The sequence below is a fragment of the Mesoplodon mirus genome (genome assembly GCF_964341445.2).
Source record: "Mesoplodon mirus genome assembly, chromosome: 5".
Taxonomy (NCBI): domain Eukaryota; kingdom Metazoa; phylum Chordata; class Mammalia; order Artiodactyla; family Ziphiidae; genus Mesoplodon; species Mesoplodon mirus.
Genome location: NC_138980.1, coordinates 30664377 through 30679673, shown reverse-complemented (window position 1 = coordinate 30679673; position 15297 = coordinate 30664377). Strand labels below are relative to the sequence as shown.

At 51.1% G+C, this 15297-nt stretch overlaps 1 protein-coding gene across 2 annotated transcripts; it reads left to right on the top strand.

The window, feature by feature from the left end:
• The first annotated feature begins 8890 nt into the window (after positions 1 to 8890).
• HNRNPAB (heterogeneous nuclear ribonucleoprotein A/B) lies at positions 8891 to 15245 on the top strand. 2 transcript variants are annotated; one of them, XM_082622683.1, is made up of 8 exons: positions 8891 to 9127; positions 9212 to 9448; positions 10189 to 10357; positions 11073 to 11231; positions 11406 to 11537; positions 13424 to 13544; positions 14214 to 14354; positions 14638 to 15245. In XM_082622683.1, the coding sequence occupies exons 2-8, from the start codon at positions 9234 to 9236 to the stop codon at positions 14706 to 14708; spliced, it is 1008 nt and encodes a 335-aa protein (XP_082478809.1). In that variant the 5' UTR covers positions 8891 to 9127; positions 9212 to 9233; the 3' UTR covers positions 14709 to 15245. The 2 variants fall into 2 exon arrangements, with proteins under 2 accessions (XP_082478809.1, XP_082478810.1); XM_082622684.1 differs by lacking the exon at positions 14214 to 14354 and having other exon boundaries at positions 8892 to 9127.
• The last annotated feature ends 52 nt before the right edge of the window (positions 15246 to 15297 follow it).

The window sequence follows — 15297 nt, the reverse complement described above, 5'->3', positions numbered from 1 at the left end:
CTCTTTGTTGAGGAGTCATACAAAATCAGACAGGAGGCCAGCCGGATCTGGGCTGTGGGCCATGGTTTGCCAACCCCTGGTCTAGATCTGTGCTGCTCAGTATAGTGGCCACTGGCTCCATGTGGCTACTGAACACTCGAAAAGTATGTAGTCTGGATTGAGACGTACTGTAAGTGTAAAATACACACTGGATTTAAGGCAATCTAAAAAAACAAGCAAAATATCTCAATAATTTTTAATGTTGATTACATGTTGAAATTATAATATTTTGGATAGATTGGTCTAAATTAAATATTATTAAAATTAGTTTCACCTGTTTCTTTTTACCATTTTACTAATTGTCTAATAGTCTTTTAATGTGGCTATTAGAAAATGTTAAATTATCCATGTGTTTGCATTTGTGGCTTGCATCATATTTCTGTTGTACCGTGCTGCTCAAGGAGTGAGACTGGGGACACGGGGTGAGATGGCCCCTCCACTTGTGTTGAGGGAGGTGAGAGGAAGTGCAGCCTGGCATTCAGGAGTGGAGTGTGGGGCCATGTTGGGGACGTTGGATTTCATTAAGAAGAGGTGGAAGGGCAGGGTGAGGTGGATATGCAGACCAAGGAGGCTTCTGCAGGGCTAGGTTGGAGGTGGTGAGGGGGCTTCAGGGAATAGTGGGGTTGAGCTGTTTGGGGGGCAGCTGTGAGAAGCTGGGGGGCAAGGCAGCTGGCGAGAAGCAAGAGGTTCCCGAGCAGTCAGCCAGGTGAGTGTGGGATGAGGACCCTGCCCTGAGGAGCTTCCAGCTCTCAACCCCCCTGGATCAGGAGACAGTATGCACTTATCTTCCATTCTGAGCCTACTTGGCGAAGTGGTTTGGCTAGTTCACTGGCAGAATGTGGAGATAGAATGATAAGATGCAGCATTCACCCCCCAAATCCTTGCTTTTCACAGCTGGAGAGGGCTCGTGGCTAGAGATCATTCCTCTCTCCTCAGCCACGTGGGCCCCCTCTGCCCAGCATTGGGAGTCCTGCCTACTCTGGCCTTGTGCTGGGAACAAACGTGACCGTCAGAGCCTTGGCTCCTTGCACTTGGTGTTCATGCCCAGGAGCTGGCTTTGCCTTGCCCTCTGGAAGGAGAAAGGGGTGGGAGGTGCTAAGGAGATGGTACCTGCCTGTGGATTCCTGTTTCTTGGCTCGTAGGAGAAAGGCGGAGTTTCTGTGTTCATATCTGTGGTCTCTCATACTCAGCACTTGAGGTGGCAGGATGACACCCTCAGCATCCCTGTTGTCTCTTGTTTCCCAAGTGCCTGGGGCTTGAGGGAGCGTTAGAGGTGCTGAGAGGGCACGGCACTTGGAGGCCTGGCTTCTAGGCCTGGTGCCACTAGACATGTTACTCCTTGCTATAGACTGAATGTTTGTGCTCCCCCTGCAAATTCGTATGTTGAAATCTTACCCCCTCCACAAGGTGATGGTGTTAAGAGGTGGGGCCTTTGAGAGGTGATTAGGTCATGAGGGTAGAACCCTCTTGAATAGGATTAGTGCCCTCATAAAAGAGGCCCCACAGAGCTCCCTTACCCCTTTTGCCAGGTGAGAAGAAGTAAGAGGGAGAAGACAGCCATCTGTGAACCAGGAAGTGGGTTTCGCCAGACACCCAGTCTGCTGATGCCTTCATCTTGTACTTCCCAGCCTCCAGAGCCGTGAGAAATAAATTTCTGTTATTTATAAGCCATGTAGTCTATAGTAATTTGTTATAGCAGCTCGAACAGACTAAGGCACTCTCCCTTCTCTGACCTTTGGTTTTCTTCCCTGGTAATGAGGGGTTTGGACTTCATCTTTGAAATGGATCACCTCTTGATTCTTTTCTAGCCATTAGGGACTAAAGTACTAGAAGAAATGGACAAAACAAACTGTGCTGCTAGAGGCAGGCATAGGCAGGAAGTGAGGAGGCCATCACCTGTGGGGGGATGGTTTTCTACTTGAGAGAGGCAGGCAGTGCTTCCCTCTGCCTTCCTTGTCAGGCCTGGCATTCAAGGCCCTCCACCTGGTGGTTCTGGTCCAACTTTCCAGCCTTACTGCCCATCCTGCCCCTACGCATGGAGTCAGGGTTGTAACCACACACGTTCCTTAATGTCTCTCATCACCCCCTCCTTTCATGGACCATTGCCATTGCAGTACTCACTGACTTCCTGTTTCCTGTGGATGAATGGAACCCTTTATCGTGGCATGTAAAGCCCCTGCCCAGCGACACAATCTCAGCTCCTCTCTGTCATGTGGGGCTACTTGCAGTTCTCCAAACAGTCTGTGCTTTCTCACGCGCTGAGCCTTTGCTCAGTCGGTCTCCTCTGCCTGCACCCACTTCTCCCCCATCCCTGCCTGGAGAACCCCCATTTAGTCTCCAGGGCACAGCCCAAGCGTCTGCTCCTGTGGGAAGCCTTGTCCTTCCTGCCCACTTCCCTAGCTTACTTCGTGTCTCTCCCATGTGTCCCTGTCCTCCTGTGCTTCCCTGATACAGCGTTCATCTCACCACGTGGAAACGTAGATTCCACTCCTGGGGGAGGGGCAGGGGCAGGGGTGCCTCTGATAGTGGTGGTACTTGGTGATGGTCCCTGAAAGGCAGGTTGACCAAAGGAAAGCTATCCTCTAGAGTCTCCCTTCGCTGTCATTAACGTGCAGTTGTTGAAGCCTCTTGTGAAAACGGGGCACCCTGTCTGTCCTTGCCTTCCCTGTGCAAGCAGCCCAGCTCACTTCTCAGGGTCCACTGCAGTAAGGCAAGGCCACCAGAGTTCCAGCCAATGGAAGGTGAGTGAGAGTGACACGTGCCACTTCCAGGCCTGGGCCATCAAGACTCACACGAGCTCCACCCTGTATGTTTCCTTCTACCAGCTGCGTGCGATGACAAGGCCCGAGGGGCTGGTGGAGCCATAAGATGGAAGGGGCCTGGGTCCCTAAATGACCCCATGGAGGAGGGCCACTTCTCTAGCCTGAACACCACCCAGGCCTGTTATCTGTAAGAAACAATCTTCCGTGGCTTTTAGATATATTTGGTACAGAATGTAGCCTTCCCTGACTGATATTCCTGTAGTGCAAACCTGAGTGCAGGTGACAGTAATAAAGGCATGTCCAGGTCTAGGTGATGGATTAGATAGGAGAGGGGTGTCAAGGCTGACCCAGTCAGGTTCCTGGCCTGCACAGGTAGGGTGGTAGAGGCATTCTCTGTGGCCAAGAGCACCGGCAGAGGGTCTGGGCTCAGGGGAATGTAATGTGTTCTCTTTTAGACATGCTGAGATTGAGGTGCCTTGGGGACAGTTCAGGAGAGATGTTGAGGGATAGTGACTCGTGTGGGTTTAGAGTTCAAAAAACAGGTCTGTCCTGAGGGTCATGTTGATGGCAGGTGAAGCCCGAGCTGTTAGTAAATGAGTGAATATATGCATTGTCGTGTAATCAGAAACTGAGGCTCAAAGGGAGAGTCTCCCAGGCCCACCCTGACTTAGTTGCAGTGATAAACCACACACACAGCCCCTCCAGGGCTGCTCTGGTGAGGAGGCGCTGCTGCCTTTCAGCAGGGAGATGGGCATTTTCTGGTTTCATAGGCTCATCCCCGACCTGGTCAGCAGCAGTGCATCCTGAATCTGTCCCTATCCCAATGTCCCGTGCCCGGAATGCTGTATAAAAGTGAGAATCCAGCCCCAGGGACCTGGGAATCTGAAGTTTTAAAAACCATGCAGGAGATTGTGCTATGAAGCCAGGCTGGGCCCCTCTGTATGCCGTGTCCACTGAATGCAGCCCTGCAAGCTCCGAGGAGACTGGGAGGTTTAGGTCTGTATGTGAACCACATACAGACCTTATTCCATTAAGGTCTGATTCCAGAAGGGTGTCCTAGGCAATTCTGATTGGCCTCTGCTGGACAGAGGCTGCCTCTGAGACTCAAACTAGGCATGGGTGGCTGTTGCAAGAATGTGACCTTAGCAGGTGTGGGCAGGGCATTGGCTAGTAGAGCTTCTCCAGATCTTCCACTTCTGTTTTGAGGATTCGATTTGAGGTGCGATGGGGAGCTCATGAGGTGAAGGAGTCATCCCTGAGATCTTCTATTGTTACTGTTGTTAGCAGCCCTAGCAGCTGGCATTTATATCTACTACCCGCCCGGCACTGTGCTAAACTCTTGGCAGACAGTCTCTGATCCCTGCAGGAGTGCTGAGAGGCAGGTGTTGTCATTCCTGTTTTCAAGAGGAAGAAGCTGAATTTCATGGAGGCCTAGTTAGGGACTGGCATCCCTAATGCTTTCAGTTGATGATGATGAGTTTAGAGGGCCCAGGAACAAGACATTAGGACCTCGTGAGGGCTGGAGTGAGCTGGACAGCACCTGCCCCACCTGCTGGGGGAGCAGTGTGACTCAGCTCCCGCTGAGTGTGGACATGTGGGACTGTGGCCCAGTGTGACTTTATCTAAAAAATTTCCAAAGGTGCCTGGAAATGTAATGTTTTGTAGACATATCATGCTTTGTAAATGTTGGCAAATAATTTTTTACGATGTTCTGAACACTGTATAGGCAAGCAAACACATCTGAAAGTCAGATTCAGCCCAGTAGGAACCAGTTTGTCACCTTGGTTAAGAGATCTTTTATTCAGTCTGCAGGTATTGGAGTGCCCACTGGAGGTGTCAGGGCAAAGGAGACAGACCTGGTGCAGGATCTCATTGAGCTCTTGGTCAGTGTCAATATTGTGTGATCTGTGCTCTGAGAGGGGCCCTTCCTTGGGGCCTGACAGAACACTTTCTGGAGGACGCTGAAGTCTGATGGATGTTGGATTAGTCAGCTAGGGCTGCCATAACAAAGCACCACCAGCTGGGGGGCGTAACAACAATAAAAATTTATTGTCTCTGTTTACTTGATAATAGGGGCAAGGATAAAAACTGTGAGACAGTAAGTGAATAAATAAACTCAGCAGTACTTGTTTTTTTTTTTTAGAAGTTACATTTGGTCATACCCCAAAAATTGCAGTATAAGAATTTGAGGTTGTATATCAAACCCAGGTAACAGGAACTTGTACTAGCAAGACACCTAAATAAATGCCTGACAAAGCAGAAAAAAAAGAAAAGAAATTTATTATTTTACAGTTCTGGAGGCTAGAAGACCAAAATCAAGGTGTTGGCAGAGCCACACTCCCTCTGAAGTCTCTAGGGGGGAATCTGCTGCATGCCTCTCTCCTAGCTTCTGGTGTTGCTGGTAATCCTTGGTATTCCTTTGTGCTATGGACTGAATGTTTGTGTCCCTCCAAATTCATATATGTTGAAACCCTAATCCACGGTGTGATGGTAGTTGGAAGTGGGGCCTTTGGGAGGCAGTTAGGTTTAGATGAGTGGGGCCCTCATGATGTAATTAGTGCCCTTTTAAGAAGAGACATGAGAGAGCTTGCTTCTCTCTCTGTTCTCTGCCATGTGAAGATACAATAAGAAGATAGCCATCTGCAAACTAGGCAGCGGGTCCTCATCAGACATCTTGATCTTGGACTTCCCAGCCTCTAGAACTGTGAGAAATAAGTTTGTTTTTTAAGGCACCTGGACCATAGTATTTGTTATAGCAGCCTGAACTGACCAAGGCACTTGGTTTGTAGACTTGTCACTCCAGTCTCTGCCTCTGTTGTCACATGGTGTTTTCCTTGTGTCTGTCTTTGTGTCTTCTCTTTTTATAAGGCACCAGCCCTATTGGATTAAGGGGCCACCTACTTCAGTCTGATCTCTTCTTAACTTGATTACATCTGCAAAGATCCTCGTCCCAAATAAGGTCACATGCACGGGTACCACGGGTTGGGAATTGAACAGATCTTTTAGGGGATACAATTCAACCCAAAACAGATATGTAGAGTAGGCAGGTAAGATTTGGGGAAGAATATTCCAGGTAGAGGGAACAGCAGGTGGAAAGACAGAAGGGTGCAGATCAGTTCCAGCAAATAAAACAAATCAGCACAGCTAGAATGGAGAGCTGGGCCTGAGGTGTGACTGGGGTGGCTCGAGCCATGTGGAACGGTCAGGCTTGGCTAGGCTGCAGTTAGAGATAAACCCCCAAATCTCAGTGGCTTGACCCAGTACAGACTCATTTCGTGCTCACATCAAGTCTGATGTGGGCTGAACAGCTCTTCTTTATAATGTAGCTCTGCCACGCAGAACACACGGTCTCCAGGGGAAGAGAGGCCTGGGGGGAGCGCCCAGTCTCAACTGCTCAGGCCTGGAAGTGACTGTTCCACTCAAGAGGAAGAGAGGTTGAAGGGAGGGGGGCATGGATTTCTGTGAGCCCCATCTGTCCCTCTCACCTATATTCAGGGTTAAGACTTCAACCTCAGAGTATTGGGAAGCCAGCCACGGTTTTCACGCAGAGTGTGACAAGATCCGACTTGTGTTTTAGAAAGTTTCCTCTAGCTGGAGCCCGTGGAGCTGTGGTGTGGGAAGTGGCCCCCTATGGGAGTCAGCCACAACAATCACAACATATTTGCAGTTAACTCCTGCAATTTCCACCTTGCAGGCTCAGCCAAAATAAGAAAAAAAAAGAAAAAGAAAAATTTATGTAATTTAAAAAACTTTCAAAATGCATTTTGTGTCTACTCTCTGTATTCTAGGTTGGTGATTGTACACATTCTTACACATATATTGCCTGACAGCCTGAATCCCCAAAGCCATGGGACTTTACTTTAAGGGCCTCTTAAGGGACTTTGGGGGTAACTGGGCTCCTTGCTGATTTGAGAACCTCATTGTCATAGAAGATGCCCTCAACTCATGTCTGCAACTAGGACCAAATAACAAGAGTCCCTTGTGTCAAAGGGAATTCCTGCTGCTTCCAAACAGCGTGGTGCCCTGCCTCTGTCAGAAGCACCCTTGCATGCAGTATAAAAGCATTCTGTGCTAAGACTGACCCCCAACTGTCTGCAGTTCTTTACAGTTTATAAAGTAGGTTCTAGGCCAGTGCTTTATTTGAGGTTCAAAATCATTTAATCTCATCTGAGATCTAATTTAGACCACGGAACTCAGAAGCTCAGAGCCCCCTTGTCCTAGTCAGGAGTAGTCAGGAGCCCTGGAAACAATGTAGAATTGGAAGTGCTGGCTTTGTGGCCACGATTTCAGCTGTGTGATTTCAGTGTTTTTGTGTATAAACTATGGATAACTGCATAGGAAGGTATTTTGAAGCTCCAAGAAAGCAATGTTGGTGAAAGTATTTTGCAAACTGTGAAGCACCGTCCAAATGTTGTTATCCTCAGACCTGACATGTCATTGAAAGCATTTACCAAATTGTGCTAAAGGAATGCATGTGGACAAGAGCAGGAGATTAAGTGAATGTGTGCCCTCATTAGTTATGTCCTGTGGCTACACTTGACCTTGATTGCCTGAATTTTCTTCATGGCTTGGGCAGCTGTGCCCATCATTGCCTGTGACCAAAACCCTGGTCCTTATTTCTGTGGGTGGGCAAGGGCTGGGGTGGAGAGTTTGTTAGGGACTTCCCTGCAAGCCTTACCACCAGATTTCAGTGACATGACCAAGGTTTTATGGAGATACGTGAATTCCAGTTTATGGAATCTAACCTGAAAGTGAAATGGTCAGGTGAGCCTTGGGATGAACCAGAGGCATTTGCTCATCTTGGGTGGGTGCCCAGCTCTAGGGGGTTGATACCTTGGGGGAAATGCAGCGTTGTGTGGCTAAATCTTCAGATTTTTAAAAAATTATTTTTTCCAGATGTGAAATTGTGACATTTTACATTCTCATGGCAACTCCACTGGCTGGCTGACTTAGGGAGTGAGCCTTGGGCCAGGGCTCTGGGCTTGTTTTCTCATTTATAAATTGGTTATGGTACCACCTTCCATAGGATTGTTAGGAGACCAGATGAGAAAATAGAACGCCCAGCCTATCACACCGGGCCTGGCAGCAGGATTCCAGCGGGAGACGTCAGCTACTTGTGTTCTGCTGTTGTTTGGTAATCCCCAGGCTTCAGAGGTTTTATTCCTGGTTCATTTGGGGCTTGTCACCCATATGATTAAAAGGAATCGTGGGATTACGCAGGCCTTTCAGGCTTGGTGGTCAAGTAGATAAATATTAAGGGGTTTTGTATATTAGAAAAAGAGAACTATTCATCCCTTCCCCCCAAACTTCATGATTTCAAGGAAGTGGTACATTTCTCTTAAAAATAGATTTTAGCAAAAATAAATGAATTAAATGAAAGAGTTTAAGTAATCAAAAGTAAAAATTTGATGATGCCAGTCGTCAACGTGGTGCCAGGCGACCTAGGATTGGGGAACACCGTGGTCCCACCGTGTCTCCCGCCACATCCCGGCGGAGCACCATTGGCAACAGTCACTCGACGAACTCCGCCCCCTCCTCGCTTCTCGCCTCCGGGGGAGGCGGCTGAAGTGGCGGGAGCGCGTGGCTTTGACGGCACCAAGGTCAAGGGGGAGGGCGGGATGCGTCCCAATTTCTCCGAGCCAAGCCAAGGGCCTTGGCGGGCACTACGCGCCCAATCTCGGAAGGCCGGGTTCTGCACTTCCAGTTGGGGCGACTTCGGTTTCCGAGGCTTCCTCGAGTCCAGTTTCCTCTTTTGGGAAACGGAGTGGCCAAGGCTGCCAATGCTGGATTAGGGCGCACCGGGACGAGGGACTACGGCCTTAGAGGGCGAAGGGTCAGTATTGCGCCTCTCCGCCCCTGGGCTCGGGCCGCCGGCCGCTCGGGACAGAGCCGTCGGACCACCGGACCCAGTGACTCTCTGCAAGGCCCCGGCTCGCGCGAATTCTAAGATGAGGACAAAGCCCGCCTGGATCTACCGTGCGCGCGCCACCGCGGCCAATGGGAAGCCGGCGCGGGGTTGAGTGACGGGCCGGCGAAGCCAATGAGCATGCGCTTTGTTGCGAGGTTCCCTCGGCTCCGGCATTATAAAGAGCGCCACGAGTCGGCATTGTCAGGCGGCAGCACCGCGCGGGCCTGCGAGAGTTTCTGTGTTGGTGGCTTTCGTGCGGCAGCGGCAGCGCAGGCCGAGGGAGGAGGGCGCGAGGTCGCGGCGGCTCCGTCGGTAGACGGGGGAGAGGCCCGGCAGCGCAAGCGTGAGCGCGGCCGAGCCCGCGGTGCCTTCCCGGCGGGTGGGGACAAGCGGGCCCCGCGGCGTCATCGGCGGCAAGGTGAGCGGCCGGGCCCATGGGTGACGGGCGGGAGCCCGGGAGGGAGCGGCGCCGGCCTGATGCGTTGTTGGCCACTCGTTGCAGGAGCCGCGCGCCACGGCCTAGCATGTCGGAAGCGGGTGAGGAGCAGCCCATGGAGACGACGGGCGCCACCGAGAACGGACACGAGGCCGCCCCCGAAGGCGAGTCGCCGGCCGGGACTGGTGCTGGCACCGGGATTGCGGCTGGCGCCGGAGGCGGGAGCGTGGCGCCCCAGGCCGGCAACCAGAACGGCGCCGAGGGTGACCAGATAAACGCCAGCAAGAACGAGGAGGACGCGGGGTAGGTGCGGCCGCGGGCCGACGGAGGGCGACGCCTTTGTTCCGGGGCCGCCTTTTGTTGGCGCCACGCGGCGGGGGGAGGGGCGGGCGGCCGGGGCCTGCTCGCGGCCCGCAGACCAGCAACTCCGCGCCGCCGGCTTTCCGTGCACGCCGGAGTTTGCAGGAGTTTGTTGGGTCGACTTTGGCGCCGCCCCGGGGCCGCTGGCTGGCGGCCCGGAAGGGGAGTGCGCTCGGACCCGGGGCCCGGCGGGTCGCGGACTGCCTGGGCTGCGTGGGCGGAGTTGGCGCGCGGCAGGGCCTTCCTCCTCCGCCTCCTTTCCAGGGCGGAGTCACGGTCTGAACTCCGACTCGGCCCCGGAAGCCTTGAGTTCCTTGAGAGCGAGTGCTCGGAGGTGGCAGGGACCGTAGCGTTTTGATACACGGTTGTTAGACAAATTAGATTCCTTCCAGTTGTGAGTGCTCAGGACCTAGCTCTCCGGCTAGGTTGTGCTTCCTTTTCCCCCACTCCTTGGGGGTACGGCTCACCTGAGGCTTTGTTACGGTCAAGATTCCGTTTGGAAGGGTAGCGGAGATTTGTTAACATCTTCCAGAGGTAGAACCCTTATGGGCCCTAAGGGTAAACCTTTGTTCCGAATGGTGGCTTTATTTACAATCTTTTCAGTGAAAGCTTTGCTAGGGCCAGTCCTTCCGAAATGACAGCTTTCTAAGGCTTGTTTCCCTGTTCTCACCCCACCATTTCAGAAAAATGTTCGTTGGTGGCCTGAGCTGGGATACCAGCAAAAAGGACCTAAAGGATTATTTTACCAAATTTGGAGAGGTTGTTGACTGTACAATAAAAATGGATCCCAACACTGGCCGGTCAAGAGGGTTTGGGTTTATCCTCTTCAAAGATGCAGCCAGCGTGGAGAAGGTAAGCTGGGTACTTTATAATCAGAAGTCTGTGTATTCTATGAGGATACTATTCATAGACCATGATTGGCTTATGTGTTTTGCACATGGTTGGGTGCTTTGGGAAAAGCAGAGAGGTTGGGAACTTATGCTCTCCTTTATGAAGGGATTAAAAGTAGAGATTAAATGGAGGAGTGAGTGGGCAGGAGTGGTCCAGGAAGATTATAGTTGACCGTTTATGATCTTGTGCCTATTCTGGACCCTGCTGAAGCAAACATTTCATTGAGAAGACTAGAAGAGAGTCCATGGTTGCTAGGAGATAAGCATTATTTTACTCATTTTGTAGAAAACAAACCTAAGGCTCAGAAGGTTAAGTAGAAATCACATAGTAAGGGGTGGAGTGTGAGGATTCCAGTTCTCACAGCCTAGTTCTAGCCTGTGCTTTTAATTACTGCTTTACTTCTGGAGGAGATAGGCCTTAAATTGGGGCTGCCTGGGCAGGAAGAGGGGTGCACGGCATGGGCAAAGACTGGCGGGGGGGTGAAGATAGATTTATAGGTCTTTAGGTAAACCAAGTGAAGTTTGGAGATAGGGTTGGGAAGTCAGATTGGGGGTAGAGTTTGAAAGGGGTGAAGCACATTTTGTGTGCCTGTGTTGGAGTCTTGTGCCTTAAAGAGAAGGTCCTTGTTCAGGGTCATGCTGCTGAGTTAGAACCCAGCTCCCTTCTGTTGGAACAGGTTCTAGACCAGAAGGAGCACAGGCTGGATGGCCGTGTCATTGACCCCAAAAAAGCCATGGCCATGAAGAAAGACCCAGTAAAGAAAATTTTTGTGGGGGGTCTGAATCCTGAAGCCACTGAGGAGAAGATCAGGGAGTACTTCGGCGAGTTTGGGGAGGTGAGTGTGTGGCTCCCGGGGTGGTCTGCCAGCTGTACCGAGATTGCCTTCTTCCTGGTCCTTGGCACCTTGGCTGGCTGGAGCTCTTTTTCACTCTGGTGTTTGTGGACTTTTTCTCCTGTGAGTTCCTTATAGGCTCTGCGGTAGGGTCCTGAGCTTTGCTTATGTTTGCAGATTGAAGCCATTGAGCTTCCAATGGATCCAAAGTCGAACAAAAGACGAGGCTTTGTTTTTATTACCTTTAAAGAAGAGGAACCTGTGAAGAAAGTTCTGGAGAAAAAGTTCCACACCATCAGTGGAAGTAAGGTAAGGTGTCCCCAGCTGTGTGTGCTTGGCATTCTGCTGGAGAGCTGGCCTTTGCAGGCATGGGTTAGGCACTGGGTTACCTCCAAGAGTTCTCCAGGATGTACGTTACTGTTTTCTGCACTGTCTGCTGTCCTGATAGGGGAGGGGCAGGTTGTCCTGTCTTCCACGGAGCTTCTAGGCTGGTAGGACAGGATATGAGGGAGGCAGGAGAATACTGGAGGACTGGAGGCTTATATGGGATAGGGAGTGTGCTGAGTAGCCTCTTCAGTTCCTGACTTAAAGGTAGAGGTCATGGTGTTCAGGATCTAGAGTGCAAAGTGTTTAAGTCCTACAGTTAAGGTCTCAGAAGATTCTAAAATTGCCATTTACTGATTTCTGTGGCGAAGTCTTACCTGCTTCGGACATTGCTGCAGAGCTTTTCTCTTATCTCCTGCCACAACCAAATCTGTTTTATCTCCATCCCCTTTGGTTACTGGTTAAATTAAGCCCCACTCCAAAGATCTTTTCCAAAGAGCTCCCAGGGTCCTGGCCACCTTAAATCTAGAGCCAGTTTTGACTTCAAATAAGCAAGAGTCCTGTTCAGTGAGGGGCAACTCTTCCCTCTGAACTCTGGACAGGAGAGAGGGTAGGTAGTTCATGCTTCAAGTGTTCTCCAGTGGCCGAGGCAGTTGGGAGTTGAGGGTGTGGCCCACTGGCAAGGTGTGGCAGGCTCTGCCTGAGCAGGAGTGGCAGCCAGATAAAGTGGGACACATAGGGTGGGGCTCCTGGCTGGGAATTTGGAAAGATTGGATTTGGGATTGGGCCCCTAAATTTTATGTAAAATGAGATGGGATCATAGGGGCTGGTGGGTGAGACCTCATCCATTAATGGTTACCCCAGTGGACAGTGACATGGAAAGAGGCCTTTTTCTCTGTGCCATGATGTGAAACGGGCATGAAGAGCCTATTAGGGCACCATTAGTCAAACTGCTAGTGGTTGGTCTTGAAATAAGTGTCTTTTAGCTGGTTGTATTCAGCATTTTTAACTTAGTGGGATAGAAAACATGAGATTGCATCACTTGGTAATTTGCCAGTTTTTTGAGTATGCTTGTATGGGCACATCTTATGTAAAATGTTTTTTTAATTGGTCTTAATGGAGAGGGGTGTGTGTCAGTGGACTTTCTTTTAAAAATATACTTAAAGCAGGAGCACTTGAAGGTCCATGACCTTACTCCCACCCACAGTAGGCAGAGTTTTGAGCAAAAAGGAAATTGACTCTTTGGGCCCTAAGAGGACACAGATATCTGGCCCATCCCAACAGCACACCAGTGGTTGGAGGAGAAAGGGGGAGCAGTATGGCCTTAGGGAAGGCTGCCCTGAGCCTCAGTGGCTTTCTTTATAAGATGGAGGTCAGGGTTGCCACCTCAATAGTGTATTTGAGTGGAATGCTTTATTTCTTCTGGGGAGAAAAAAGAACCTTTTTTCTCTAAGACCCCTTACCTGGGAAGCCTTCTCTGGACTCCCTTGCCCAGGGTGGCACCAGACTGACACCTGGTGTGCTGTCTTGCTACACTGGACTGGCATTGGTCCAGCTGTCCCTCTTCTCCCACTTGTTAGAGCACCCAAGGGTGACCATCAGTAGACCTATCCCATTGGGTGTATCCCATTGTTTCAAGCACTCTGGGGAAAGGCTTGAGCCAAAAAGCCCATTGTGTGAGTTTTTCGGTCTGTCTAGGTTTTAGTTGTGGTTCTGAGAGCTAGTCCAAATGTGGTTTCCCACCCCAGCATGTGTTCTTGAGCAGATAGAGAAGATCTGCCTCCTGAACGTTTGTCAGTGAAGGCCTTGGTGCACACTCCCTGCCCAGGGCTTGTCCCACTGGCATGACCCACTGTTCTCTTGGCTTTCAGTGTGAAATCAAGGTGGCTCAGCCCAAAGAGGTTTATCAACAGCAGCAGTATGGCTCTGGGGGCCGTGGGAATCGCAACCGAGGGAACCGAGGCAGCGGTGGTGGTGGCGGAAGTGGAGGAGGTGAGTGGAACCCAGATGAAGATGGGTCCTGTTTCCCTGCCTGCATGGAGCTTCTGTGCCTGTTTGGGGGGCTCTCTTGGCCTCTGGTGCTTGGTGCAGCAGGGTGGGCAGGATCAGGAATCGTCTTCCTGGGTTGAGGCTATGCTGCTGCTGCTGCTTGGAGTGGAAGAGCCCATCTTTCTCCTATGGTCTGGGGCCCCAGGGCAGAGCGGGCATCTGCATCAAGATGGGGTGTGCTTGGCTCTGTGGCTGTCCTGAGTCTTGGTACACCCGTGGGTGGGTGGGCTGAAGGGTAGGGCAAGGCTGTGCCAGGCGCTTAACCTCCTTCCATCCCAGGCCCCTCTGACTCCAAAGCCTGAACTCCATCCTTTTTAAGGCCAAGCTGCCAGGGAGGGTGGGGGTGATCAGAGGGTGATTTGAATGAGAGTGAGCTGCCTCGGTTGCCCCAGTGAAGTTAGTTTTCCAACCTGGCCTGGCCTTCTTATCCCCAGCTTGGGTCTCAGGTACAGGGCTGGGCCCAGGGCCCTCCCTCTACACCAGGACAGCAGCCCCTTGGCTTTTCTGAGTTGCCATAGTAATCTCGCCACCCAAAGGGCAGGATTTCCTCCATCCTAGCTCCTGCGTGTGCTAAATGGTCCATGGGCCCCTGTGCCCTGCTCCCCCCCACAGGTCAGAGTCAGAGTTGGAATCAGGGCTACGGCAGCTACTGGAACCAGGGCTACGGCTACCAGCAGGGCTACGGGCCCGGCTATGGCGGCTACGACTACTCGCCTTATGGTTATTACGGCTACGGCCCCGGCTACGACTACAGTAAGTAGGAGAGAGGGAGGCCCCCATCCACTCACCCACCCTGGGAGGCAGGACAGACAGTGCAGGGGCCACTGGCAGCAGGGGCTTTGGAGTCGGACAGGCTGGGCTTTGTGGCCTGGCTTGCTCACTGGAGCTACCTGATTTTGAGCGTTTGGGGCTCAGGAAGGTGGGGAAGATGTCCTATCAGAGTTGTTGGCTCTGGTGAGGATGCGTATCAAGCGCCTGGCACAGGGGTAAATGCTCAGTAAGTTGTAGCTGCTCTCATTGTTGTTCTTGTCCCTAGGTCAGGGTAGTACAAATTACGGGAAGAGCCAGCGACGCGGTGGCCATCAGAATAACTACAAGCCATACTGAGGCTTTGGCAGGAGTGTCCGACTGACCGCACACGCTTTGTTTGGATATCAAGTGAACACAGTTATGTACCAAATTTAACTTGGCAAACTTTCTATGGGCTGTCCCATGTGCGTCTTATTTAAAATTTCCCCCCTGGAAATCACTCTCCTGTTTAATATATCCAGAGCTCTAGTTTTAGGCAGCGTGTGGTGTCTCAAGAGGCCAGAGCGGCATTATGGGCTCATTTTTATTACCGGGTTACCCAGAGCCAGACTGGAGGGTCTGCTTCCTGCGGCTGCTCTGCAGCCTGGACCTGTGGGACCCTGGTTGTAAAGAGTAAATTGTATCTTAGGAAAACAGTGTCACCTTTTTTCACCTTTAATTTTATATTATTTGTGTCATACATTTCCTATAATGGAAGTGTTAATTTTACTGTACTTTTTGGTACCTTTCGGGAATCTAATGTATTGTAAGGTATTTTACACGTGTCCTGATTTTGCCACGACCTGGATATTGAAGCTATCCAAGCTTTTGAAATAAAAATTTAAAAATCCCCAATCCTGGGTGAGTGTGGGATATACTGTGAAGGGGGCAGGTGCTCCAGAGCTCC

Bases quoted from the DNA above. Each gene is read 5' to 3' on its own strand.
- HNRNPAB (XM_082622683.1), top strand. From the start codon at position 9,234: ATGTCGGAAGCGGGTGAGGAGCAGCCCATGGAGACGACGGGCGCCACC. The intron at 9,449-10,188 runs GTAGGTGCGGCC...CCACCATTTCAG, and splicing joins AAGAACGAGGAGGACGCGGG to AAAAATGTTCGTTGGTGGCC. The intron at 13,545-14,213 runs GTGAGTGGAACC...TCCCCCCCACAG, and splicing joins TGGTGGCGGAAGTGGAGGAG to GTCAGAGTCAGAGTTGGAAT.